The following is a 26,525-nucleotide window of genomic DNA, read 5'->3' as shown; positions in this document are numbered from 1 at the left end:
GCGTATTTTTTTTTGACATGCGCAAAACGAATTGGCGTTTTAGATACAAAAAAATTTCCCTCTTGGGGAAAACAAAAACAACACAAAAAGAAGCACTTTTAACGCTTTCAAATCACACGTAGTTATATGTCTCTGTCATCATCGTCGTCGCTTTTAGGACACGAGGCAAGAAGACTCCTCCGCGGACTCCTCCGTGCTCGACTCGCGCTCTTTCACGGCGACGAGAAAGCCTTACAGGCGTCCGCGATTGAAATTCGTTCGCACTTTGACCAACACAAAGATATCGCAAACGAGGAGGAAATTAGAAAACGAATCAAAGAAGGGAAGGAGGCGGAAATGTTCTTAACGACGAACGTTTTGCAAGGGAAAATGAACGAGAGAGGGAATTTTGAGACGAAGCTGAAAAGCGCGGACCCGGATAAGGAGACGTGGGAAGTTCCGAAAGAAGCAAAGTGAAAAGGAATGTGTTGTGGAGGTGATGATTCGGGTGAAGAGAGAGTTTTAGAGACGCGTTTGTTTAGCAAATAGAAGGGACTGAGGTAGCGGTTTATAGTAGGTAAATGGTACAGAATAGTATGTAATTACAACAATTTTTTTATCAATGTATATATACAGATGGTTATTATTATGTGTTCGTCGTAAGCGCCAGCGACGTCGGCGATGGAGGTGGAGGCGCGCGCTGAAGGACTGCTTTTTCCGCATTCGTTTCTTTACCACGCATCATCTCCTTCTCGGCGGCTAAACTGGCGCCGGCAGAACCGACGGCTCGCATTATTTCCTGAGTCTGTTTTTGCGCGTGCGTGAGTTGCGCTTGCCCAGAAGTCTTTTCCTCGTCGTGAGGATGTTTCTCGACGATGTTTACGCTCCCGCTCGCGAATCGGCCTTTTACGCGCACGCGGTTGTCAGCTCTCACCTTTCGACTCTCGTAGTGAATTTTCTTGGCAAACTTCCTCGATTTTCTCTTTTCGAGGTATCGAGCTAACACCGCGGGTCGCTCGTCGCCGCCTGGGGCGTGAGATCGATCGAATACCATGGCATTTTGCTCTTCTTTCTGTGCCTCTCGTTTTTTCCTTTGTTTGATGTTCTTCTTCGTAGCCGCGGCGGTAGCGCCGTTCTTATTCTCTGCCGCCGCCGCATCGTTAATGGAGGATGTCAACCGTTGTCGCTCCTCGAGTTGCTGCTGCATCAACATTTGTTGTTCCTGACTTTGAATATACAGTAAATTCGACATGGTTTGGTTTTTGTCGATATTTTTGGAGGCCGTGGTGGCGTTGGCGGTAGTATTCTGATTTCGAAAGAGAAACTCGGACGCGGCGCCTCCGGGGTTGATAGTTTCGTCGTTTTGTGAGACTCTGGTCTGTTTTGCTTGCATATGCTTCGGCGACTGATCTATACTGTCAACATTTTTCGTTGTTTCGATCTCTATCTCAATCGCTGGAATCTCTCCTTCGATGGATATCGATTCGTTAGACCCGATGCCTTTAAGCAGGACCGAAGCAGACACGTTGGCTTTCGCTTTGCGCGAAACGGTCGTTCGTTTACCGCGAGCGATCTTCGTCGCCGGAGCAAACAACGTCCCCAGTGAGTTATCCTCTTTCCGAGGTCGTCCTAATTTCTTCTTCGGTTTACCTGATTTTGTCGCGGTCGTCGTCTTTGTCGGTTTCTTTGTTTCTTTCTTTGCTTTCGGTTTGGTTAACGATGTCGATTTCTTCGTACTCGTCGTCGGCGCTTTCCTCTTACTCAAAGGCGCTGACGACGTAGATTGACCCCTCTTCGTCGAAGTTGTCGCTGTTGTTCCCATCCCAGCGCCGAGTTGAAAGAGCTCCTCTCTCGATGAGTTCGACGAGCTGCTTCGATTCGTTCGTCGTCTGGAAGACGTGCCTCCGTTGGTATTCTCGTTACTCGCGTTATCTCCGCTGTTTGTATTTCCTCCGTTATCCTCGGAACTTCCTTTACTCGGATCGTCGACTAAATCGTGCGCGTAATCGTACAGTGATAATCTCGGATCGTCTCTCGCGTGTGCATGATGACGATGATGTCCTGTAGCTGCTTTTCGTTTTTTACCGGTGAGATTTTGCCTCGCGGTGTTGTTGTTGTTGTTGTTTTGGTTCGACTGTTGTTTCTTCGAGCTCGCCGCCTTGCTGTTGCTGTTGTTGTTGAGAGATTTCCTTCCACCACTGCTCGGGGGACTGGACCTCCCAGACGCCGACCGCGCGCGACTCGCCACGCTTCTCTTAAAGAACCCCATCATCTCGTTATCTTGCTCGTCGTTCTTCATCGCCAAACCTTCGTCGCCGAAATACGGGCTAAACTCAATGTCTCCTCCGTCGTTCCTTAATCCCTTATCCTCAGAGCCGTTGCTCTCGTCGTCCATCGGTAAAAATGATTTCCTGTACGCGTCTTCGATTTTGCCGCCTTCGATGTCCTCCATCTCGAACGACGCCGAACGCGACGCGTTGTTGGTATTTTTCATAATCCTTCTCTTTCGTTCTTTCTGTTGGCCGCCACCACACACGCTCCTCTGCGTTTTAAAGACTGTTTGATGACTCTCTCGCTCGAAACCTAAAACGCACAGGGCAGAAAGTGCGTCGTCGTTGTTCGTGAAGGAAAACAGAAAGAGCAGAGTTTGCGCGCGTCAGCAACAGTTGCGACGATACGCGCGAGACTATACTACTCCTACGAAAAGCGCGCGCAAAGAGAGAAAGAAGAAAAAAGGGAAATTCAAACAGTTACAAAAACAAAGCGCGATGTTGTGAGATGATGCTCGCGCGCCGAAACGACGACGACGAAAATAAACGCACCAGTATTTACAACGCGGGCAAAACTCCGCGCTCGTTCAAACGCAAACGCGCAAAGTGTGTGAGTAAATTTAAATTCTTTCCTCTTCCTCTTCTTCTCGTTTGTGAGAGATGTGAGGAGCGTTTAGATACTAAATTAACCTAAGACGAAGAAGACTAAAGGGGAAGACTGAAAAAAAGTGCCTTGATGTGAGATGCTTTTTAGCCACATTTTTAAAAGGCGAAATTTTCTTTGCAAACCAAAGAAGAATTTTTTGCCCAAGAGAGGACTACTACTACTACTACTACTACTACACGCTAACGCTGCTTTTCGCACTACGCAAGGCGAGGCTACGGTGCTCTTTCGCTCTTTCGCCGCTACAATTCTCCTCTTTCTACTCAAGCCCTTTTCCTTTGTGAACAACCAGAGGTGGCGAGAGGAGGACGCTTTTATTACAAACTATACTCTTTGTTCTTCTTTGTTCTTCTTTTACGTATTTCTTCTAAAGGAGCGAAGAAAGTTTCTCGGCGACGACGAGCAAATCGTCCGTGTTCCGGACGTACTCGCTGTACACACCACCTGTCGCGTTTTCGTCGTCGTCTGAACCGTTTTCGTCGTCGTCGTTCTCGCCGTCGTCTTTCGCATCGTCGTCGTCGTTCTTTTTCCGATTCTTCGCCCGAAGCTTTCGCGGCTTTACCGGCGGGGGCGTTTTGGATATCGGGGACGAGAGAAGCCTACTCGGGGGCGTCGGTTTTCCTTCGGATGTGTGTTGCGCTTCGTAAAAGTCGTCGTCGTCCTCTTCTTCCGTGGTGTTTTTGGCGGCCAATCGAATCGCTTTCGCGACTTCGCGCAGCTTCGCAATCAATTCGCTCTTTGACGAATATTTGTCTCCATCACCATCCTCTTGGTGTCGTTCGTACGCGTCGAGCACATCGAACACTTTCTGCCAACTCCTCCTGTCATTGCTTCCGTTCTTTTTCTTCGATTTTGACGTCGTGTCCTCGTCTTCTTCGTCTGAGAGTGCGTTTGAAACGAGCATCGGTTTCGCCGTGGACGGTGCGAGTTCTCTCAACTCGTTCAATCGTTTCCTCGTCCTGCGCGCGAAATTCCAATTCTCGTTGTCGTCGGATGTATTTTCTTCTTCTTCTTTGTTGTTATCGTCGTCGTCCTCCTTTTCAGCGGTGGTGTTTTGAAAGGACGAGAAGCTCGCGTTGAAGACATCGATGAACTCGTTATCGTCGGTGACGCATCTGTTTTTCTTCCTGTTCCTTTGTTGTTGCAAAGACGAAGCGCCTTGACCCATTTTTACTCTGCGGGGAATTTGGAATCGAATTTTCTTCACTTGTATGATGAGATAAAAAATGTCGCAAAACCACTCTCAACATCTTCTGAGCAACAATCCGAAAACGTTGAGAAGACACCGACGCGTAGCAAAACTGGCCGTATTTTGTTTCCTCGCTTTACTCGCGTCCTGTTGTTTGATTCTTTTGAAAGAGTTTCAATCCGATTCCAACGAGGTGCAAATGCAACCGATGCGGAAACATCCACACGCGCACGATGGGTCTTTGTTAGATCGATTAGAAGATGCGGAAGAAGTTTTATACAGGAAATTAGATCCGTATTTACATCACGGACAAGGGGAGGACGCGTTAGTCTTGGAGAGTTTAAGGAAACCGATCGATTTGCCGCACTTTCATTGGCAACGAACGACTTCACAACAGAGACGACAACCGAAGACACAGACGCGATGACGAGAGATTCGATTAGACACGAAAAAATAGCCTTTAGTAGAAGAGAGAGACGCGTTGTGACCGTTATGATGAGAAGAGTAGTTTCAAATGTGATCCTCTGTTCTTTCTATCTCTATGCGCGAATATTTTGCTACGACGAACGACGCTACGGAAACAAAGGAAACTCTTTCACTTTCCTCCAAGACTTGCAACTCTTATCTTCCACGTCTGTCTTCCACAAACTCACGCTGGTCGCGTTGAACGATTCTTCGTAGGTCTCGTCTTCGTTTTCTTCGTCCGTGTTTGAGAGCGAGAAGGCTTTTTTGAACACTTCGTCCGCTTTCAGCTTCAACCGTAACCGCTCGCCTTGCGAGTCGTCGCCGTACGCTAAAGACATGTGCGGCGTATATCTTCGAGCGTCCCGGATATCGAACAGTTCGATCGCCTTCTCTCGCGCGTGTAACAAGTTTGACGTCAATTCCGCTTCTAAATACACGCATTGGAAGTACGTTTGCCCAACCTGTGCGCCTTTCGGGAACCGGATGTTAAACGTCGTCGTCGTCTTCTTCATCATCTTCTCTCGAATCTCTCGAACTAAATTCTCGGTTTTCGCAACCATCGCGCGTTCGTTTTCGTCGTAGATTGGGCCTAACAACGTCACGTGCGGTTTGAACGCGACGTCGTTTTTCGCGTTTTCAACGATAAAGTTTTCAACTCTCGAGGATAAATCATCCGTAGTAGGTGGTTCCAACCACAACGAATACGCCACCGCTTCGCGTTCGTTTCGTGTTCTCGTTCGATTGGAATACAGAGCGATGGAGAGTAAAGAGAGAAACGTCAGCAGGATGACGGAGAAGCGGAGGAAAGGGTTTATCGGTTTCGTTTTTAGTTGTTGTTTACGACGGCTCGAATGAGAGGATGCCATGAGAGGTTTGTTTCGTACAGCCGTGACGTTGCGCATTTCAGCGAAACGAGAAGACAACAAAAGAGTGAAGAGCGGGAAAAGATGTTTTTGACGATGGTGCTACTTTACTACTACTACTTCTATTAAAACTGCTTTTTTTGTCTCACTCACGGAAGAATGAGAGACGGTTTCAAGACGACGTCGTGTAACGGCTGTAACGGCGCGTTTGCGATAACATCCGGTCGGTTATCGACTTCCATCATCTCCCACATCTTGCACCCGCACCCTTCCCAAAGCGCCTTTTCGACGCGTTCCATTTCGCGAGTTGGTGGCCATAACCCGTCCGGCGACGCTAATACCGCGCCGACGTACATTTGACCGGCAGATTTGGCCGCGCCGGCGTAGTAATATAACGCCCAGGATAAATCGTCCGCGGCGTCGACGATGCGCCAGTATTCTTTCGACGTGACGCCGTTGTCCATGAACGTAAACGTAAACGTGCCGGGAGTGTCTTCGCGTTTGCATCGGTAGTCGGATCGACGCCAGACAGATTTTCCGTCTAACGTGTTCACTTTGAAAACTGGATTGTACCAGAACGAGTTTCGCGCTTTACCGGCGTACCAGATTTGGTATTGCGCTGGAAAATGATCGTACGCCGGGTTTTGTCCCGCCACTGCGAGCCACGAGTACTCGATTTTCTTCCCGTCTCTCTCGGTTCCTAAATGTCCTTGCATGATTTGCTCGGCGACTTCGTGCGTCAACGCTTCGCCTCGGAACGTTTTCATCGGTTTCACGATGGGAAATTCCGGTCGTTTCGCGTCGTTCCCTAAGCAATTATGCGAATGCAACATGCATCTGGCCAGATATTCAAACTCTCGATTTTGATACGAGCGAATGCACGTGTACGTACACACTTGATCGTTCATTCCACACGCGTCGACGCAGTCTAAGCTTTTCCTGCACTGCGGGTTTTTATAACAGTCTAACAATTTGGACCCGCAGTTGGAGGCTATGCACCAGACGTTGCCGATGTTAATCTCTTGATTGATGGCGACTTCCGGGACGACGATCCCGGGAACCTCGCACGCGTCGATCAAAACTAAACTCATAAACAGTAAGTCTAAGTGATTCTTCCTATCAAACAACGTTTTCATCTGTAAAAACTTCTTCTTATCCTTCTCTCTTCTCGTTTCAAACGGCAACTCGAAGAAATCGTTGTGCCCGGCGTCGCGCATCGGCATGAACTGTAACTTTTGCAGATCCCGCAACGTCGCCGAACTCTTCCCGCAAACCACGCCGGTTGGAACCGTTACGGTCAACTCGCGAATCTTCTCCGCAATACTCTCGCTTTCCCCGACTTCGCACGCAATAAATGCCGTCGCTTTTGAACACGCCTCTTTCGCTTTCGATACCGTCTCCGCATCCGCGCAGTCCACGAGAACAGTCTCGAACGTCTCGTTGGACCATTTTAAGCGCAAACGCATGTGTTCCCACACCTCCTTCCACGACACTTCCCCGGCGGGTTTCTTGTCTTCGCTGTACCTTGGTAACGATTTCGGGTACTTTAAGTACGAGTTTTCGTTGAAGTTCGTAAACACGACCACAACAACGCGCCTTTCTTCTGTATCTTCTTCTTTCATCATCCTCGGTGACGTCGGCGACGACGCCGGTGAAATCATCATCATCGAGTCGTCCTCGTTCGGAAGACCAACCACGGACGGGGACGGATCTAAGGACGATCGAACGCCGCGCGAAGAACGACGAGACGCAACGCTCTCCCGATTCGTCTTCTTCTTCTTCAGAGAGGAAAAGGGAGAGAGCGCACTCGAGGAGGCGCAGGAGGAGGACATCTTTATATCTTTTCGTCTCCGGTGCGTCACACTTGTGACGCTCGAACGCACATATCTACAATGGCGTTGTTTAAGGAAGGACGAGACGCGATGAGCGCGCGGAAACCACCGGGCGCGATCGACGGGAAAGCGGTCGTTTTCGCGTTTTTTGCGGCGACGGTGTACTTTTCGTGCGCGTTGCGCAAAAACAGCAGCACCAGCAGTCGTGGTTCTGCGTCGTCGTCGTCTTCGGGAAAAAAGACGAGCGCGTTGGAAACCGACGATGATGCGAAAGCGAGATGGTACGTGCCGAGCAACCGATGACGAGGATATAAAGACGATACACATGAAGAGAGGGATAAAACATTTCATGGATGTGTATGTACAAATACTGGTACGTTACACTCGCGAAGTCTACTACATCTACGTTTGGAGTTCACAGATCTGAACGCGAGTGAGTAAAAAAAATACCATCAGAGTGATGAAAACTATATATATAGGAGTCGCCATCATCACTTTTACCACCGCTGTCGTCGATTAGGCGTTATAAATTGCGCCGTATGTGTTTGCATTCAACAGACCGTCGGCTTCTTCGCCGTTGACAAAACTCGTTTTTCTCGCTCTCCTGGTCGCGACGACTGCGAGAAGGGCGACACACGCGACGGCGGCGACGAACGCGTCGGATGAGGAAGACGGCATCAACGCGGCGCCGAGACGCGCCGCCGCGGAAGATTCGACGACTTCCTCGGTGATCGTACCGTTCGCGTAGATTGTCTTCAAGAGTTTGATGGGATACTCTTCGTAAGGAGGAGGAGACGGTGGCGGACTCGGAGGAGGAGGAGGAGGAGACGGTGGCGGACTCGGACTCGGAGGAGGAGGAGATGGTTCAGTTTTCACGTCAAATACGTACGCGGAACCAGAACTTGACCCTTTATCGTCGTCATCATATGCTCCGACGACGATGGTACCGTCGCTAATAGCAACGGTTCTACCGAAAACATCATAGTATGCTCCGTCGTCGGCGGTGAGTTTCGCCGCTTGCGTCCACGAGGTCGCGTCGGAAGAATCGCTCATCTCGAAGACGTACGCGGAACCAGAATTTGACCCTTTATCGTCGTCAAAGTATGCTCCGACGACGATGGTACCGTCGCTAATAGCAACGGTTCTACCGAAATAATCACCGTATGCTCCGTCGTCGGCGGTGAGTTTCTTCACTTGCGTCCACGAGGTCGCGTCGGAAGAATCGCTCTTCTCGAAGACGTACGCGGAACCAGAACTTGACCCTTTATCGTCGTCCCAAATTGCTCCGACGACGATGGTACCGTCGCTGATAGCAACGGAATAACCGAAATTATCATATACTGATCCGTGTTTGGCGGTGAGTTTCGCCACTTGCGTAAAAAAAATTTAGCAAAACACTTGTGAAAAAAAAGAAAAAAAAAATTCGCGATTGCTCATTTTTTTTTCGTGCGAGAGAGCAGCAGCCGCTCTTCACAATTCAAACGCACGTGTAAATCACTAATTCTACGCACTACTCTCATCAAATGCCGGTCGGAAACCTCCGAACGGCGGCGAACAACGACCAGGACGACGATCCTCGCGCGTTACGTCCCATACCAATCGCGACGAAGGATATGGTTTCTTTTGTTGAAAAGAATAACACAGCGGCGGGGCAAAACGCGGAAGTGGTACGTTTCATGTTTTTTAATGGTTTTCCCCAACGTCTCGATTTGATCGTCTCTCGAATGATGAGAAGAGCGCACTTCTTCTGGTTTTGCTCTTCCCTTCGTCTTTCCGAGAATAGAATAAAGAGAGAGAGAGAGAAATGCGCGTTACATCGAGTTCTCGCGTCTTCGTCTTCGCATCTCTTTCTCTCTCTCTCGCGCGCATCTTTTCTCGTCAATCGAAGTGATTTGAATCGATGGAGCCGTTGTTTCGTCCTTTGAATGCGTTTAAATCAGAGAGACGATTACGAAGAAGAGAGAGACGAGAAAGACGCGCGAAGAAAATCAAACCGAGAAAAGACGAAAGAGTGTTGTTCTTTTACCTTTTTATGTACTCACCGTACCGCTTTACTCCTTTTATCCAACATTATTCACAGAGAGCGTATAAGTTGGGGAAAAAGAAACGATCGTACAACCAAGTGGAATTGACGATTGCGAAAGCGTTGAACAAGAACGCCGACGAGAAAGATATTTTACAAATATTCGAAGCGCACGAACGACCAATTGGTAACGATATTCCTCGAGATTTAGCGAACTCCGCCTTAGAGTACGAGTTACGCCTCACGAACGGGACGAGAGCGAGGTGCGTGATTTATCTCGTCTACGCGGAACCGATGGGAGAGACGGGGAAGGAAACGCTGAAAAGACCGACGAGCGAACTCATCGTCCACGGCGAAGGGAAGATGTGGTTACCGGTGACGAGAGAGAGGTGCAATAAGAGCTGCGAAGGGCCTATTTTAAGCGCCATTCAAAGGTTTGGGAAGCAAGGGAGGACGCAACCAAACTCTTCTTCGGCGACGACGACGACGACGACGACGCAACAAGATTTAGGCGATAAATCAAACTGGAAGAACTCGAAGAACTTGTTCATTTCCATCGACGAAGCGTCGAACCACGTCAGACCGTTCGGTCCGAACAAAGTGAAGGCGTTTCGGCTGTTGTTTACGATTTTCGAGGTAGAAAGCGACGCGAACGGACACGCAATTCCAAACGTCAAGTTGAGCGAGGCAAAGTTTATCGGAAGTGGATTTTCGACGCCGATTCGCGTGTACGCGAATAACGACGTCCCCAAAGGCGCGGCGGCGATGCAGGTGAGGTGTTCGCTGCAATCGAGCTGGATTGGCTGGAAGCAAGCGTCGCACGCGACGGAAGAGGCGTTGAAAGAGGCGTTTGCCGATTTGCCGCCGGAGAAGCACGCCGGCGGTAAAGAAGAAAAGAAACCGAAAAAAATGAAAACAAGCACGACCACAACGAAAACGACGAAATCAAAAGAAGAAAAGAACGCCAAGACTTTGCTCGCGAAGGAAGTCGCGGAAGAGAAGAAGAAACAAAAGATGCTTCTGAAAGCGGCGAAAGAACTCGAGAAGGAACGCGCAAAGGCTGCGAAGCAAGCCGCCGCGGTCACCGCCGCGCTTGGCGCAAACGGGAAAACGACGGGAAAACGAAAGAATGGTACAGCAACAGGAGGAGCAGGAGGAGGACAAGGGCCAATGGCAAAGAAGGGCAAGTTGAGTGGACTCCAGCAAAAGCGCAACTTGTCGCAAGCGGAACATATTGCCGCGATGCAAATGTACCAACCGTATTTCGTCCCGTCGCAATCGGGAGACGCCATGAACGCCGCGAACAACGTCAGCAGCATTTTTTCGCCGCTCGCCTCGGGCCGCTTCCCGCCCTCATCTGCGGGTGGCCTCCGACGTTTATCGGATCAGATGCCCATATCCGTCGCCCACATTGCTGGGTTCAACTTGAACGAGTTGAACGCGTTGCAAACGCCGGCGACGAATGGCAATAACGGAAGTCCCGGAAACGCTGGCGGCACGCCACCATCCAACGTGATGAACAACATGTACGGGCAAATCAACGCGGCTGCGTATGCGCATCAGCAAGAACGCGCTGCCGCCGCGGCTATTCTGAGCATGGGAACGCCGCCGGATCAACAACTGCAAAATACCTTAGGCGGCGATTCGACGTTGATGAAAGGTTTCACCGTCGACGGGGAATTTATCAGTACCGCGGACTTACCGGCCATGTGCACGCCGCCTGGGGGATCAGCGATGTTGGTCTCGCCAACGGATGCGTTCTTACGCACAAATCCAAACCTCACGACGGCGAAGAACGGGAGTAGAAAAGCAGCGAAGAATACGGCGACGATGAAAAAGAGCAACGGAAAGAACAACGCTCACGCAGCTTCCATGCGATTTGGAAACACGCCAGCGGCCAACTTGAAACCTCCAACCGCGTCGACGATGAAGAACTTGCCGACGCTACCGTCGATTGGTTCTCTTGGCTCCGCGTTCAAGCAAACGTCTCCGACCGCCGCGTTGAACACGACGCACGGCAAAATGTTTTCGCAGCGAAGTTCTATGTACAATACCAACGCCGCCAACGGCGCGAGAGTAACGACGGCATCTAAAAGGCAATTACCGTTTCGCGAGAAATCAGTCGTTGCTTCGCACAGAGTCGGCGATAAAGAAGTCTCGTTCGCGAAGGATACGATGGGCGTCCCGGCTCGAACGAATGTGAATGGAGCGACGACGACCACGACGCGTGGCAACAAGAATAGCACGAAGAAGGACACCGCGGCAAACAATAACAACAACAATAACAACAACACGAAGGTAACTGCCGCGCTCGCGGGGGGTAGAAAGGTCAGAGGACGTAAGAACTCTGTCGCGAGCGTCGGAGCTGACTTGGCGCCGACGCGTTTGCACTTTGGAGGCGTTTCGCCACCGATGTCCACTGCGCATAAAGGCTCGTCCCGTCGCTCGGGTGTTCCGCCGCCCATGTCGATGGTATTAGAAGCATCAAATGTGGACCATGAACGCATGGAGGTGAACAACGCACCTCCAGTCGTTGAGAAGCCGAAAGCGGCGCGATTGAGTTCCTGGTTTAAGCCGCAAGCTGAAGTCGGCGTCAGAGCCACGCGATCGGCATCGAAGAAACGTAAATCGACCGACAACGTGGTGGGAGCTACCACAAACGGGGGCTTGCGAAAGTAGTGGGAAAAATGCGGACGTCTCGCCTTTGTCACAAGTTCTCGAAAAGGAAGGTAAATCAACCTTTGCCGGTAACCTCCGCGGTTTCATGGCCTTTTCAAACAAAGCTTAGTAAAAACGCAAGAGAGAGAATACACTCACCTTCAAAACGTGCGAACGGAAACTGAAAAGTTTCTTTCAAGCGTTTAAGAAGGCGCATGATATCTTTTTTACGACGAGCTTTGGCGCTATTTATATCGTTGACATCATGAGAGGAGAGAGAACACACCACATCTAGTTTAATTGCCTTTGCTATATATATATATAAACTATATATAAACTATATCGTAATACTCGCATATTCGTTCGGTTTTGCCTTTTTTTTCTTTCAACGAAAAAGAAACGTTTGGGTTTCGCACCAGAAACCAAAACCTTGTCCGGCCGCCAAAAGGCGATTGGCGTCACTAACAATCTCGAACGCTTACTTACCGACGTACGTAAAACCTTTGATACCCACACCAAAAGTTCCTCAAACCCGGTTTATTCTACCCGTTAACTCATGCCCAGCAAAAGAATGGCATCATTAATCCAGTCTGCTTTAACCAAAATCGTCGCGCCGACGTCAACTCGCGCGTCGTCCTCGTCGAGAATGAGTAAAATCGCGACGCCAATTTTCGCGTCGTCGTCTTCGATGCAAATGCGCTCGGTGCGAACCGTTGCGAACGCGACGTTGTCCAAATCATTCGTCGGTTCCGCGCAGCGTTCTTTTATGAACGTGAATGCGTTTAACCAGCGAGGTTTGTTGATGTCCACGGAAGCGTACGACGCGGAATCTCCGGCGGCGGAATCGGAATCCAGTGGCGGCGAAGTGAAATTGTACATCGGCAATCTCTCCTGGGACATGGACGATCAAGCGTTGAACGATTTATTCTCGCAATACCAAGCGAGCGATTGCGTGATTGTGACGGACCGAAACACCGGGAGATCCCGCGGGTTTGGTTTTGCCACGGTGCCGTCGCAAGAGATGGCGGACAGCGCGATTGCTGCGTTGAACGATTCGGACCAGTTCGGGAGACAAATGAGAGTCGTCATTTCTTTACCGCCGGAGGAAAGACCGGCGAGAGAGCAAAGACCGAAAAGGAACTGGGACGCGGACGGAAGAAAAGTTTACTTCGGTAACTTGTCTTGGGGGATGGACCACTTAGACTTGCAAGACTTGTGCGCTGAGTTTGGTAACGTCGACGAGTCGAGACTGATCACCGACCGCGAAACCGGGAGATCCAGAGGCTTCGGTTTCGTGACCATGAGTTCGGAAAAAGAAGCGGAAGATGTCGTTGCGCAATTGAACGGTCAAGACGTTGACGGGAGAGTTTTGAGAGTTAACATTGCCACGTCGAACAAAGACGGGGGTGGCGGCGGCGGCGGCTATTAAATATAATAGATGTAAAAGGACTACAAAAAGAGAAGAAAACGAAAACAGAGAGTGTGTGTGTGTGTAAAGAGAGATGAATGGAGTGTTGAATACTGTACTAATAATACTGGAACACAATTTTAGATTTAGAATGAGAGAGAGAGAGAGAGAGAAATATACGGATTCATTAATGAAACCGAATGTAGATGAAACCTTTGTTTGAAATATCAAACGGCTTGCCTATTTACTCCTAAAAACTGCTACTTTAATACACTTTTACTGCTACGCTTTCATGCTTCTTCGCTATACATATCATTTTAAGAGGTTGATTTTACGATATCCTTCTCCTGATTGGCCATCTCCACCGCGTCGTTGAAGTATTCCGCGAATATCCTCAACACTTCCAATTGCGTCTCTTGTAACACCTCGTCCGCGTTTAAGCGATAGTCCTTCGACTTGTCCCACGTCGGAGTCATTGGGATTTTCTCAAACTTACGTCCCACGCCGCCGGCACCGCCCCATCGTCTCTTATCAAACTGCCACACGACATCATGGCTCGGTTTAGGGCCTATTTTGATTTCAGGTCCCCACGTATAATGCATGGCGATCGCTTTACCCAACTGGACGTCCGCTGGAATTTGTACCATGGTATCCGCGAAAGGCACGGGCGGTAAACGAAACTGAAGCGGCGGTTCAATCTGTGCCGCGGCAAAGCTAAACGCGTACATATCTCTCACCCAACCAAAAACTTTTTGTATGACTGCGGATTCTTCAGACACAACCATTAACTCTTTCCATCTTTTGGCGACTCGAGTTAAATCTTTCGCGTACATTATTTGCGGCGCGTTCCCCGTTTGCGCCACGTCGGCGTACGGCACTTTGTCTTCGTACCCTTCGTGAAACACTTTCGAGGCTGGCATCGCGTCTGCGTGACTTGGAATTATGTAACCGAATAAAAACCCATAGCTGTGCCCTGGTTGTAACATAACCGACGGCGGCGGGGCTTTGACGAAAATATAATCCGCCTCCGCCATCAACACGTGCGAACACTTTTTCGCGTCTTCCGTTAAGCTCCAATCGTAAATCGCTCTCGCGCGATCTTTGACCGAATAGCTGCACGAATTGTCGCAGTCTGGATGCCATGGATCCGCTCTCCAAGTTGGAACGATATCTACGAGTTCATCGTCTTTCGTTCTGTGTAAAATGCGAATGAATCTCGCCATGATTCCAGCTTTGTCGTGTTTCATCGCCACGTTTTTCCACGAAGCGTAAACCAATCGAGTTTGCCAATTCATGTACCTACCACCATTACTGGTAATCATAGTCGTAATGCACGTTGGCGGCGACGCATCTTCTTCCACGGGATCGTATTGTACTGGTTCTGGATGCAACATCCCACTCGTATACGGAATCGCGTCGCCTTTCCCATACGTCGGCGGTTGCCACACGTTTTTGTTCTTCGCCAACCAACAGTTTTTATTCCTCGGGTCGTATCTCCACGTGTTGCACTCCTTCGAGTGCTCTTTACACGACTCGCAGCACTCTTGCCACGTCTCTTTTCTATTTCTCGCACCATTCTCCGCGGACAAATCTCCACTCACGGGCGTTGGACCCCAATATTCCGAGTTTTCAATCATGTGACACTCGGCGTAGCGTTCCTTCGTCTCGCCGTCTCTCGTTTGCCGCCATCGCTCGACGGACAATCCCGGCTTCTCGTAAAAACCGCCCTCGAACAGCTCCTTCTCATGTTCGCTCGTATCCTCATCACCGTTGCTACTGCTACTGCTACTGAAAGCTTCTGCTTCCTTCTCGCGTAACTTCCTCTCCGCTACTTCTCTGAGAACTTTTTCCTCCTGAACTTTCTCTCTGAGTCGCTTCAACTCTTCTTTTTCCTTTTCGCGTTTCCGCGCGCGTTCGACTTCTAATTCTCTGTGGTACGCGTCTAAATTCCTCCCATCAAAATCACTTTTATCGTTGTCCATCCCGCCCATCCCGTGGTGTTGGTTTTGTTCAAACGTCTCTCGACTGAGAAAATCGCCGGGAAGTTCGTCCCCGGGACCGACGTCTCGACTGTCGCGATTGGCGATCGAAAGTATGAAGAGATACATGCTCAAACCAGACGCGAAGACGAAAAAGACGAACATATATTGCTTGCGAGGGGATTTTTTGAATCCCTTCGGGGTGGTGACGACCATTTCTCACTCCTGACGTTTGTTTGTTTTGAATGTCTTGTGCGTTGAAAAGTGGTGAATTTACGCAAAAGAAAGTTGAGTAACTGAAAGAAAAAATCCTCGCAACCTCGCCGACGCTGCGCCAATCCTGATTAAAATAACCCGCTCGGTACGCATACTTAATTAAAACGATGTACTCTCTCGCTCTCGCTCTCGCTCTCTAAATAAATAAATATGTATATGCGTGTGTTTTGTGGAATCAGTGTCCTCCCCGTCCTTTCTTCCCGCTCAAAACTGGATTCTTCTGCGCGAAAACGAAGCACCCGATGAGTTGCATCAAGCCTCGAACGTTTTCGAAAACGCTTCCGCCGAAGAACATTCGACATAAGGATTTGCAAAACGCAAACGCGTTGGGTTTGACTGGGTATTGCAGGGGAGGTGGGATGTCGGTTTTGATGAGAGGGAATCGATCCACGACGACGGACTTGGGGACGCAGCATCCGCGTAAACCTTCGACGCCGGCGAATCGGTCAAAGCCAGATTCTTTGACGCCGCCGAACGGAAGCGATTGGGCCATGTACGTGGAGCAGAAATCGTTAATTGAGGTCATGCCGGCTTCTAACTGTTGTCCGAGCTGTTCTGCGCGTTTTTTGCTCCCGGCGAAAACGTTTGAACCTAAACCAAAGTCGCAATCGTTCGCTAATCGAACGGCTTCTTCGTCGGATTTGACTTTGCAAATAGATAACACCGGGCCGAAGACTTCTTCCTTCATGATTTTCATGTCGTGCGTGACATTTAAGAGGACGGTTGGCGGGTAGAATTGACCTGTCAAGATCTCTTTGGTGGCACCCGGTGGCGGCGGTTTCACGACGTTGGCTTTTTGTTGTTGGCGCTCTTTTTTCATGGAGTCTCGAGTTAACGGCGACCCCGTGATATGTTCGATTTGGCCTTTTACCGGTTCGACGATGTTTTCTTCGAACCAGTTCCCAAACTCTTCGGAATCTTCGTCGACGTCGTCGACGTTGACCATGATTTTCGGTAAGTAACCGCCAACGGCTACGGTAGCGCCTTTCGACCTCGCGTCTTCAATCAACGCGTGCACTGCTTTCGCTTGGTTCGGCATGCACATGGCGCCGCAATCAGTCATCAAAGGGTTTTTCAACGCGTGGCCTTGTCTCAACTCTTTCGCAGTTTGAACCACTCGGGAAACAAACTCATCGTAGACTTTCTCGTGGACGTAAAACCTCTCCGCGCCGGCGCAGTTTTGACCGCACGATTGAAACGCCCCTCTCAAGGCCATCGGCACGCACTGGTTCAAGTTCGCGTCCTCGCAAACGATAAACGCGTCTTTACCGCCCAACTCTAAAACAACCGGCGTTAACGTTTTCGCGGCAGATTTCATGACCAACCTCCCCACAGTCGTTGACCCGACAAAGACAACTTTTTGACATCCGCCGTTGACGATCGCTTCTCCGGCTTCGCCGTACCCCGTGACGATTTGAACCAAATCCTCTGGCGCGCCCGCCGCTTTCAAACACGCCTTAATCGCCCGACCATAATACTGACTGGACCAACTCGCGTGTTCGGAAACTTTCACCACCAACGCGTTCCCGGCAAATACGTTCGCCACCAACGGATTAAAGACGTTATGAAACGGGTAGTTCCACGGCACGATCGCGCCCATCACCCCGACTGGATGAAACTCCAACGTAGCCTTTTTGTAAAACATCATCGCCCCGGAACTTCTTCTCTCCGGCTTCAACCAATACACTCCTTCTCGCAACAACCATCGAATCTTCTCTAACGTCGTGATGACTTCCCCGAACGCGGCGTCGACCAGCGGCTTCCCGGAATCTCTCGCGCTCACCACGCAAATATCGTCCTGGTTCTCGACGACGAATTTACGGATAATCTTCAACAAAAACTTCCGTTGCTTCCACGACGATTTCGCCCACTCCTTTTGCGCCTTTGATGCCAGCTGAATCTTCTCTTTCACCTCTTCTCTCGTCATCGCCGGTACGTCCGGACCTAAAACGTCCAGCGACCCTGGGTCGTAACACGGCACAGATTTTTCAGGAAAAGGCGAGTTTGGTACCCATTTCTTCCCCGTTTTCCCTTTCCTTTCCTCGTCGGTCAACCCAACTGCGATCGACGGGACGAAGAAGTAATTCTCGATGGATTGGTACACCGCGTACGCGAGAAACGCGCTCATCGCGACCAGAACAAAATCCATCCTCGTCAACTCGTCCAATTTTAAATCGACGAGAAATCTTTCAAATCTCGGAAAGTCGTGAAGGAATGTTTTCGTCAACGCCGGGACGTGTTTATAGACGACTTTTCGCACGCACGGTGGGCACGCGATGTCCGGGCACGCGCAAAGATCTTCCTGCAGCACGAACATGTTTTTGTCTTTAGGACAGAAAACGAGAGAGAGTGTGCGTGTGTGAGATTACTTCTCCGCGCGTTTTTTATGACGCTCGCGTCACTTTTTGTCGCCAGAGAAACAACATTAAAGAACTCTAAACTCTCTCGTTTTTAACGACGATGAGGAGGAGGAGGAGGAGGAGGAGTTGTTTCTGAGCGTGAACAACCGCGAGAAGGGACGGACTTCTTCTTCTTCTTCCTGACTTCTTGACGCTTGAAACGAATCCATCATGGGGAAAAAATCATCAATCCGGACGACGATTTCGAAGCGACGTGGGGGCGTTTTTAAAACGACTTTTGCGGTTCTTTCGCTCTTAGTCGCGACGTTTGTACTCCTCCTCGCTTTTCGTCGAGAAGAGCGTTCTGCGGTATCATCGTTATCATCATCGGAAGAGGAAAAGGAGGACGACCACGTGACGAACCAGTTTTTACGAGAGGCGTTCGAGGAAGAGAAAGAAATTTCGTCGGATATCGAATATCACACGTATTCAATCGTGAACTCGTACCCGCACGACACGAACGCGTTCACGCAAGGGTTTTTGTATCACTCTGCGAGTGGGAGTTTTTTCGAGTCCACTGGGTCCGTGCCTCACGGGAAGTTATCGGATGTGAGACGCGCGGATATCGAGACGGGCGAAGTGTTGGAATTGAAGACGATACCGGAATCGGCGTTTGGAGAAGGGTTAGTTTTTATGAGAGAGGAGACGAAAAGGGCGAAGAAGAATAGTTTAATTCAGTTAGTGTGGAAGAGTTCGAGAGCGTTTACTCACGAGATTAAGGACATCGGAGGAAAAGTAGAGGAGAAGAACAACGCGTTGTTGTTCCAAGAGGAAAGCGGCGAACAAAAGATGTTCAACACGGATTTACGCGACGGATGGGGCGTAACTTCGTCGAAAAGAGAAGGGGTCATAGTCATTTCGAACGGCACCGCGCATTTGACGTTATTCGATATGAACAAAGGTGAATCCATAGGCTTTATCACAGTTCACGATAACGGCGTCGAACAGAGGTTCCCGAACGAACTCGAAGCGGTCAGAGGTGAAATTTGGGCAAACATTTTAGAAAAAGAGTGCGTGGCGCGAATCGATGAACGCACCGGAAAAGTTCTCGGTTGGATCGATTTTACCGGGTTGAAGAAACTGCAAGACAACGTTGGAAGTGTCATGAACGGAATCGCGTACGACGAACGACGCGACCGCATTTTCGTCACCGGGAAACAATGGAGACGCGTGTTCGAGGTGAAAATTAGTAAAGGGAGTCGCAAGAAGGGCGCGATTGAGTTGGGAAGGAAACGGTGCCACTCGCCTACATCTTTACCAAATTACGGGTATCCCTAGAGAAAAAGAATAACATAGATTAGCGCATTCCGAGAGAATATATTAGAGTAGTTCTTAGCCTCTCGTTTAAACGTGACACGTCGCAGAGAGAAACATGTGACATCGACAACGTCATAAAAATACTCGATCCGAGAATATAACAACAACACGCTATGTTCCAACATCGCCTCGCACGCGCGCTCGTCGCCGCCATTTTCCTCGTTTCCTTCGTCCACGCGCAAGAATCGAGACATGCCGACCATCACGCGATGGTTCACGATCACGTCATGTCGCACATTGAAGGCATTCACAACCACGTGGATTCAATAACTCGTCGTGCAAGAAGATTATCTTGTTATCGCATGATTTCACCTCGCATGCGATTTCCGGATCAATGGTTAGATTACGTGGAAGAAAACATCGACACTTGGAGGAAAGAGTGGGTGGAATGGTTCTGCGACGTGAGTGCCGACGATTCGTTTTCTCGTCGTCTGTTTTGATTCGCGCAAAGCGCGCAAAAATTTCTGTCGCGCTGTTCTCTTTCCGAGAGGATAAGATACGCGAACTACGAGCGAATATTTCCGGCGAACTTACGAATACTTTCTCTCTTTAAATATACACAGAAACCAGCCAATGCGGAGACATGTAAAGAGTACGAGGAGAAAATGAAGGAAAGAGAAGAAGTGGTGGCAAGTGGCGACGATATGGAGAAGGAAGCGATGCCGCCGCTCGAACCGATGCCAGTCTCCGAAGATTTACCGTCTTTGCTGGAAATCGCGAGTTCGAATCCGGACTTTACCCTGCTCAACGCAGCAGTCTCCACGCAACCGGACATCGTGGAGTTGATTCAAGGAGATGGCCCGTTTACAATTTTTGCGCCGGTAAATTCTGCGTTTGAAAATTGGTTAGAAGAGAATAATTTGAGCGCGGAGGAAGCGTTAGCGTCGCCAACGCTCCCAGACATTCTCAAGAGACATGTTCTCGGGACCAGGCTGTTGGCAAAGGACGCGTTGGCCGCGGTGGCGGATGGACCAATTGAACTCGATACGCTTGGTGCAAAAGTTGTTGCTGAGAAAAAGGGAGATGACTTGTACATCGGAGGCGCTAAAGTCATCGCCACGGATGTCATGGCTTCAAATGGCGTCGTTCACGTCGTCGACGGAGTCGTCGAAGGCGTCTAACGAGAGAGCGCTCTGAACAACGATATAACTTACCTGCTACTACTACTACTACTGCTGCTACTACTACTGCTACTGTGAAACTAGAAGGAGAAGAAGATTGAAATAACAAGAGAGACACACGATAAGTGCAACGCATCAATACAAGTACAATTTAAAATATACGCGTGTACGTGGTTCTTTTAAAACTCAAATTCTAATGTTGTATCGTAGTGACTAACACCTCCCTTCTCCTTTTATATATATATATATATTATGACTATCTCGCTCTCGCTCCGTCATAAATCATCTCCCAATTTTCTCTCTACTATTTCCTCTGCAATTTATTTATTTATTTATTTTCTCTCTTACTTCGCCCGGAGAAGAAATTTAGAGCGCGGAGGCACCCGCAACCAATTCAATAATCTCCGAGGTAATCTTGGCTTGACGCTTTTGGTTGTACTCCTTGTTCAATCTGTTCTTCAAATCCTTGGCATTGTCAGAGGCGTTCGCCATCGCGTTCATTCGCGCCGCCAACTCAGACGCCAAAGATTCTTGCAACGCTCTCAAGACGATACCGTTCATGTATAACGGCATGATGGAGTCCAAGATTTGGTTCGGTTCTTGTTCGAATTGCATCACACCTTCGAACTGCGCGGTTTCCGTCTCAACCTTTTCGCTCTTCGCGACCAATTGGCCATCTTCGGAGGTCAATCGGAAGATTTCATCGTTCTTCGCGTCAATGCATTGTCCCTCAGAGTTGCAAACTTCACCCTCCTTGGACAACGGCAACAAAGTTTGGATGATCGGCTCGGACGCGATCAAAGAGACAAACTTCGAGTAGACCAATTCGACTTTGTCGACTTCTTCACCAACAAACTCAGAGTAGATTTCATCCGCAACCGCTTGCGCTTCTTGCGTCGTCGGCGATTGGCCCATGTTGAAGCCCTTCACGACGGTGTATTGCGGGCGTCTCTTGAAGTACGTGTTCGCCTTCTTACCAACCAAAATCAACTTGCACTTGACGCCTTGCTCTTCCAACTCTTGAACACGAGTTTCGCACTTCTTGATGGCAAAGTTATTGTAGCCACCGCACAAACCACGGTCACCGGTGCACAACATGATCAAGCACGTCTTGACCGGTCTGACGGCGCACAACGGCGCGTCGACGTCTTCGCCTTGCAACTTGCCGTTGATGGCAAACAAAACCTTGACGAGTTGTTCAGAGAACGGACGCGCGTTGATGACGGCATCTTGCGCTTTTCTCACCTTCGCGGCGGCGACGAGTTTCATCGCATCGGTGATTTTCTTCGTGGAGCCGACCGAGGCGATGCGATCGCGCATCTCCTTTTGGGAGGCATTTTGGATAACCTGTGGAGAAAAAGATAGGGAAAAAAGGGTGGTGAGCAAATTCTTAAGAGGCTTCTTGTGCTTTCTTTCCGAGAAGAATCGATGATAAAGACCACATCGAAAGGCAGGAGCGCGCGTAATCTTCGTCTTTTCGTTACATAAAGGCGCGCCTCTCGAAGCGCCCGTCGTCGTCGGGGAGTAATCTTTTCCCACCAACGCGCTCCTTTAAAAATCTTCCTTTTTTCTCTCTCTCACCGCCGAAGAGGGAGAAAAGGGAGAGATTAATCGATAACGAGCCTTGTGCGCGAAAAACGCATCCGCGCGCGCGAACGCGACCACGAAAAGGACTCTTTCGCGACAGAAACGCATCCACGAACGATGTGCGCGCAGAGATGTGTGCACTCGTTCCGCGTAAAAGCGCAAAACAACGTATGCGCGAGAATCTTCTTCGAAAAGATACCACAGAGAGCCGCTAGAAAAAGGATCGCCCCTCGTCTACGACGTGCCGAAAATGCGAGTAAAAAACTAAATGAGCGCGCGCGTACCAATTGCCCTCTCTTGCTCGGCGCCGCGGCGACGTTTCTCTTGGAAACGACCGATTTTCCGGCGATGGCAACTTTCGCCGTCACGGCGGTCGTCATGGATAAAGCAGACATAATTCGTAAATATGTGTATGTAGAGTGCGATATATGAGGAAACGAGAGAGAGAGCCGATGATGAATTTCTCGAGTTTATCTCTTTTCCAGAGGTCCGTCCTCCGCCTTGTTTTTCGGAGATTTTGATTCTTTGGACAAAAATTTTTCTGACTCAGAGAGAGTAGTTTAACGTCCTACTACGGAGTTAAGTATACGTTCCAAACTCTTTAGTTTAGTACCAGAAGAAGAAGGAGCGAGGACGACCTGAATGTGTGCAGTTAGTGCAATGCGTTTTGTTATCATATGGCGGCGCGCTATCTATTTCGATTATTACACTAATATATTTCCAGCTTTTCGTTGACGACGCGGACGGGTCCTCCGCCGGCGAGCAACACCGACGCCGCCGCTTCGGCGTCCTTGTACTGCTTCGCGTCGGTCGAGGCGCCTCGGTCTTTCAGCTGCGACCAGGTTTCCTCGCGCAGGCGCGTTTCTCGGAGGACGACGGCACCGGCTTTTGCGGTGGTTGCATCGCGACGCCGTCTCAAGTCGCAACATAAACGCGTTTCTCGAGAACGAATGAGAACGCCGTCCACGCACAACCAAAAACGGAGCAGCAAGAACCAGCAGCTTTCGGTGACTCTGATTTTCACCGAGAGCGAAGACACGCCGTGGTCGTCCAACTCGGACTCGTACAGCGAAATCTCGTCGAACAGTTCAATCGGGTCTCTTCGAGTGAGCAACGCCATATCTAAATGTTCCTCGGTTGGTTTCCACCGAATGTTGGTATTGGAATTTAATTCGCTACTGTTCACTCCTTCTCCTCCTCCTTCTCCTCCTCCAATGTCCTCGCCGCGCACCGTCGTCGTCCCTCGATACGGCGTCGTGAACGTCCAATCGTAACTGCTTCCCTCTTTCGCTAACTCGTCTATATCTAACACCGTCGTCGTCCTCTCGCTTTGCGTCTCTTCGTTCTTTTCCTTCCCTTCCTCCCTTTTGTTCTCCTCCTCCTCCGTCTTCTTTCCTCCGTATCTCTCCAAGTGCAACTGCATCCACCGTTCGCTATTCTTCACCTTGATGACTTCGTTCTTCGCTAACATCCACTCTTTTAAAGCCTCGGTCGCGTTGAACGTGAACTCGACCTCGCTTTGCGCGTGTTTTAAACGCAACTCTGAGTTGAACATCATCTCCGGAACGTGTTTCGTGCGGACGGTTTCCTCGACCGATGTGATTTCCCTTTGGCCCATTATGGAGTTGCTTTTCGTCGAATGCACGTGCCACCCGGATATGGATACGGACTTTTTGTTGCTTTTCTGCAAAGCATCGGCGCATTCGCTCATTTATGATGACTTTTGAGTCGTGCCTCCTCGTTTTTGTGTGTGTGTACGTGCGCGTTATTCATAAACAGAAACGGAGGAAAAGTGAAGCCGTCGTCGTCACTTTTTTTATCCATTCGCGGATATCCGCGAAACTCAAGAAGAACGAGAACAAGGACGACGAGAGAGTAAGGGAGAGCGAGAGAGAGAGAGAGAGAGAGAGAGAGAGAGAGGGAGAGAGAGCAACGAGAGAGCGCGAAAAACCAAAGTAAAATCATCATGGCAGCCTCTGCCTCGGCGTTGAAAACCTTCCGCTCGAAACTCCTCCCGATTGAAAAGTACTCGTTCCTTCGCCATTTACAAAGCGCGGAACCGTTAACGTTGTATCGCGTTTTAGCCGCGAACGCGATGGAATGCTTACCGTTCGTGTACACACCGACGGTGGGGGAGGCGTGCGAGAAGTACCACGTGTTGCCGGCGACGAAAACGAGTTTTGGGTTATTCATTAACAAGGGAGACGTGGGTAAAGTTGGCGCGAAATTGAGAAAGTTCATCGAGGAGAAAGATAAGGAGGACGTGAAAGTCGCGGTGGTGACGGACGGGGAACGGATTTTAGGTTTAGGCGATTTAGGCGCGAACGGGATGGGTATTTGCGAGGGGAAGTCGATGTTATACACCGTGTTTGGCGGGGTGGACCCGAGGAAAGTGATGTCGGTGTGCATCGACGTAGGGACGGAGAACGAAGCGTTGCGAGCGCACGAAGAGTACAGAGGATTGAGAGAGAATAGAATAAGAGGGGAGATGTACGATGAGTTAGTGGACGAGTTCATGAGAGAGATGAGGATGCAAAAACCGTCGTGTTTGATACAGTTTGAGGATTTCGGAAACGCGAACGCGTTCCGGGTGTTGGAGAATCACCGACGCGTGCAACCGTGTTTTAACGACGACATTCAAGGGACGGCGTGCGTGACGTTAGCCGCGTTAGAGGCGGCGTTGAGAGAGCAGAAAAAAGCGTTGAAGGATATAACGGTTCTGTTCTACGGTGCAGGTGAAGCCGGGGTTGGGATTGGTGAGTTAGTCGTGAGAGCTTTGGAGAAGAGCGGCGGATTGTCGCACGAAGAGGCCAAGAGAAGGTGTTTTTTCATGGACTCGAAAGGATTGGTCGTAAAATCGAGGTTACACGAGTTACAACCGCACAAAATACCGTTCGCGCACGAGTACGAACCGGTAAAAGATTTGAAAACTGCCATTACGAAGCTCAAACCGACGGCATTGATTGGCGTTTCGACGATACACAACGCGTTCGATAAGGAAGTCATCGAAACCATGAGCGCTTTGAACGAACGACCGATTATTTTCCCGTTGAGTAATCCAACGAGTAAAGCCGAGTGTACGTTTGAAGACGCGATGAAATACAGTAACGACAAGGTGATTTTTGCGAGTGGAAGTCCGTTCCCGAGCGTCGTGAGACGGGAAGATGGAGTGGAAATCTTCCCGGCGCAAGCGAACAACGCGTACGTATTCCCGGCGGTTGGATTAGCTTCGGTCGTCGCGGATTGTAAAGAAATTACGGACGACCACTTCTTAGTCGCCGCAGAAACGTTAGCTTCGTTAGCTTCGAACGATGACATCGACCGAGGGTATTTATTTCCAGACTTTACGGAGATTGAAGACGTGACTGCGAAGATAGCCGCCAACGTGATTGAAAAAATGACCAAAGACGGAACCGGGCGAATGACCCAAGAAGAACTTTCGGAGGCTAAACGAGACGGATTTGAAAGTTTCACTAGGAAACGCATGTGGAAACCGCCTCCGGAAGTTTCGCACGCTAGACTTTAAGATGATGACCATACACAAATTATTTGATATAGAATAACGATGATAGAATCCATCCGCGACTAGAAATACAATTGTTTACTCGACTACTCTACGAACCCGTCAACGTCTCTATGATCTTCTTCACGATCCTCTCCTCGTCTATTGGAACAATGTGCCCTCTCTCGTGCGTCACGATTTCGCTCCCAAACTCCTCCCCTCCAAAACACTCCGCCAACTCGAACCCCAACGCTTTCGGATTGATGGCGTCGGTTTCCCCGATGACGTGCAAACTCTTCTTCGCGCCAAATCTCGCCTCTTTTTGCACTCGCTCCCACTCCTTTCCAACCCCAGGTCTCGCTCCAGAGACTAACACCACGCTCTCGAATTGTTTCCTCTCCTCGTCGCACCCGCACTTCCTCGCGCACAACACCGAGCTCAGCGTCGCGCCTTGCGAAAAACCAATCAAACAATCAAAAGGCCCTTCTCGTGTCACTCGTTCGCAACTCATTTCGATGCCGTCCAACACTTCCGCCGAGTACGTTCTCGTGTTCGCCGGCAACACCCACCACGCCAACGCTTTCCCGTTCGCGTTCCCGGTAAACTTGTGCATTTTCCCTTCGTCGATCGGGCCGTCTAAAAACGTCCACTCTACCGTGTCTTCCGTTTCCTCGACTATCTTTTGGAGGAAATTGGAGAAGGAATTCGCGCTCCCGCCTCGGCCGTGTAACGCGCACACTCTTCTTTTCTTCGTGCTCGTCATCTTTTTATTTTCGTTCGCAGTATCGTTTGAATTCATCGTCATCGCTGAGAGAGAGGCGACGCGTCCTGTAGCAGCAACGCGCATGTACGAGAGAGAGAGAGAGAGAAAGAGAGAGAGAGAGAGAGAGAGAGAGTTGTGTTTTTTGGCGTCTCTTTGCTTGTACACAGAAAGGAAAAAGAAAAATGTCAACTGTTTTCAGTCAAAAGAGAGAAGAAAGAAAAAAAACGCAA

At 49.7% G+C, this 26,525-nt stretch overlaps 16 protein-coding genes across 16 annotated transcripts; 6 read left to right on the top strand and 10 right to left on the bottom strand.

The window, feature by feature from the left end:
- Positions 1 to 126: 126 nt before the first annotated feature.
- Bathy02g04910 (unknown protein) lies at positions 127 to 456 on the top strand (the record flags this gene model as incomplete). The annotated part of the gene is made up of 1 exon (XM_007514637.1): positions 127 to 456. One exon carries the CDS (start codon positions 127 to 129, stop codon positions 454 to 456), a length of 330 nt encoding a protein of 109 aa, XP_007514699.1.
- Positions 457 to 625: 169 nt separating this feature from the next.
- Positions 626 to 2,431, bottom strand: Bathy02g04900 (predicted protein; the record flags this gene model as incomplete). Its single annotated transcript, XM_007514545.1, has 1 exon — positions 626 to 2,431. One exon carries the CDS (start codon positions 2,429 to 2,431, stop codon positions 626 to 628), a length of 1,806 nt encoding a protein of 601 aa, XP_007514607.1.
- An 849-nt stretch (positions 2,432 to 3,280) lies between these two features.
- On the bottom strand, positions 3,281 to 4,081 carry Bathy02g04890 (unknown protein; the record flags this gene model as incomplete). Its single annotated transcript, XM_007514856.1, has 1 exon — positions 3,281 to 4,081. One exon carries the CDS (start codon positions 4,079 to 4,081, stop codon positions 3,281 to 3,283), a length of 801 nt encoding a protein of 266 aa, XP_007514918.1.
- Positions 4,082 to 4,674: 593 nt separating this feature from the next.
- Positions 4,675 to 5,469, bottom strand: Bathy02g04880 (predicted protein; the record flags this gene model as incomplete). The annotated part of the gene is made up of 1 exon (XM_007514745.1): positions 4,675 to 5,469. The coding sequence occupies one exon, from the start codon at positions 5,467 to 5,469 to the stop codon at positions 4,675 to 4,677; it is 795 nt and encodes a 264-aa protein (XP_007514807.1).
- Positions 5,470 to 5,579: 110 nt separating this feature from the next.
- On the bottom strand, positions 5,580 to 7,262 carry Bathy02g04870 (violaxanthin de-epoxidase; the record flags this gene model as incomplete). The annotated part of the gene is made up of 1 exon (XM_007514424.1): positions 5,580 to 7,262. One exon carries the CDS (start codon positions 7,260 to 7,262, stop codon positions 5,580 to 5,582), a length of 1,683 nt encoding a protein of 560 aa, XP_007514486.1.
- Positions 7,263 to 7,778: 516 nt separating this feature from the next.
- On the bottom strand, positions 7,779 to 8,315 carry Bathy02g04860 (predicted protein; the record flags this gene model as incomplete). The annotated part of the gene is made up of 1 exon (XM_007514726.1): positions 7,779 to 8,315. The coding sequence occupies one exon, from the start codon at positions 8,313 to 8,315 to the stop codon at positions 7,779 to 7,781; it is 537 nt and encodes a 178-aa protein (XP_007514788.1).
- An 847-nt stretch (positions 8,316 to 9,162) lies between these two features.
- Positions 9,163 to 11,964, top strand: Bathy02g04850 (predicted protein; the record flags this gene model as incomplete). Its single annotated transcript, XM_007514982.1, has 1 exon — positions 9,163 to 11,964. One exon carries the CDS (start codon positions 9,163 to 9,165, stop codon positions 11,962 to 11,964), a length of 2,802 nt encoding a protein of 933 aa, XP_007515044.1.
- Positions 11,965 to 12,589: 625 nt separating this feature from the next.
- Positions 12,590 to 13,372, top strand: Bathy02g04840 (predicted protein; the record flags this gene model as incomplete). Its single annotated transcript, XM_007514911.1, has 1 exon — positions 12,590 to 13,372. One exon carries the CDS (start codon positions 12,590 to 12,592, stop codon positions 13,370 to 13,372), a length of 783 nt encoding a protein of 260 aa, XP_007514973.1.
- A 296-nt stretch (positions 13,373 to 13,668) lies between these two features.
- Bathy02g04830 (predicted protein) lies at positions 13,669 to 15,546 on the bottom strand (the record flags this gene model as incomplete). Its single annotated transcript, XM_007514663.1, has 1 exon — positions 13,669 to 15,546. The coding sequence occupies one exon, from the start codon at positions 15,544 to 15,546 to the stop codon at positions 13,669 to 13,671; it is 1,878 nt and encodes a 625-aa protein (XP_007514725.1).
- Positions 15,547 to 15,781: 235 nt separating this feature from the next.
- Positions 15,782 to 17,923, bottom strand: Bathy02g04820 (aldehyde dehydrogenase; the record flags this gene model as incomplete). Its single annotated transcript, XM_007515013.1, has 1 exon — positions 15,782 to 17,923. One exon carries the CDS (start codon positions 17,921 to 17,923, stop codon positions 15,782 to 15,784), a length of 2,142 nt encoding a protein of 713 aa, XP_007515075.1.
- Positions 17,924 to 18,176: 253 nt separating this feature from the next.
- On the top strand, positions 18,177 to 19,283 carry Bathy02g04810 (glutamine cyclotransferase; the record flags this gene model as incomplete). The annotated part of the gene is made up of 1 exon (XM_007514785.1): positions 18,177 to 19,283. The coding sequence occupies one exon, from the start codon at positions 18,177 to 18,179 to the stop codon at positions 19,281 to 19,283; it is 1,107 nt and encodes a 368-aa protein (XP_007514847.1).
- Positions 19,284 to 19,927: 644 nt separating this feature from the next.
- Bathy02g04800 (beta-Ig-H3/fasciclin) lies at positions 19,928 to 20,443 on the top strand (the record flags this gene model as incomplete). Its single annotated transcript, XM_007514823.1, has 1 exon — positions 19,928 to 20,443. One exon carries the CDS (start codon positions 19,928 to 19,930, stop codon positions 20,441 to 20,443), a length of 516 nt encoding a protein of 171 aa, XP_007514885.1.
- A 366-nt stretch (positions 20,444 to 20,809) lies between these two features.
- On the bottom strand, positions 20,810 to 22,410 carry Bathy02g04790 (F0F1 ATP synthase subunit gamma; the record flags this gene model as incomplete). The annotated part of the gene is made up of 2 exons (XM_007514450.1): positions 20,810 to 21,790; positions 22,147 to 22,410. The coding sequence occupies 2 exons, from the start codon at positions 22,408 to 22,410 to the stop codon at positions 20,810 to 20,812; spliced, it is 1,245 nt and encodes a 414-aa protein (XP_007514512.1).
- A 329-nt stretch (positions 22,411 to 22,739) lies between these two features.
- Positions 22,740 to 23,741, bottom strand: Bathy02g04780 (predicted protein; the record flags this gene model as incomplete). Its single annotated transcript, XM_007514742.1, has 1 exon — positions 22,740 to 23,741. One exon carries the CDS (start codon positions 23,739 to 23,741, stop codon positions 22,740 to 22,742), a length of 1,002 nt encoding a protein of 333 aa, XP_007514804.1.
- Positions 23,742 to 23,996: 255 nt separating this feature from the next.
- Positions 23,997 to 25,556, top strand: Bathy02g04770 (NADP-dependent malic enzyme; the record flags this gene model as incomplete). The annotated part of the gene is made up of 1 exon (XM_007514678.1): positions 23,997 to 25,556. One exon carries the CDS (start codon positions 23,997 to 23,999, stop codon positions 25,554 to 25,556), a length of 1,560 nt encoding a protein of 519 aa, XP_007514740.1.
- An 88-nt stretch (positions 25,557 to 25,644) lies between these two features.
- Positions 25,645 to 26,337, bottom strand: Bathy02g04760 (predicted protein; the record flags this gene model as incomplete). The annotated part of the gene is made up of 1 exon (XM_007514994.1): positions 25,645 to 26,337. The coding sequence occupies one exon, from the start codon at positions 26,335 to 26,337 to the stop codon at positions 25,645 to 25,647; it is 693 nt and encodes a 230-aa protein (XP_007515056.1).
- Between the last annotated feature and the right edge of the window lie 188 nt (positions 26,338 to 26,525).

This window comes from Bathycoccus prasinos (assembly GCF_002220235.1).
Source record: "Bathycoccus prasinos genomic : Chromosome_2".
Classification (NCBI taxonomy): domain Eukaryota; kingdom Viridiplantae; phylum Chlorophyta; class Mamiellophyceae; order Mamiellales; family Bathycoccaceae; genus Bathycoccus; species Bathycoccus prasinos.
This window is presented reverse-complemented; position numbering and strand designations above follow the sequence as displayed.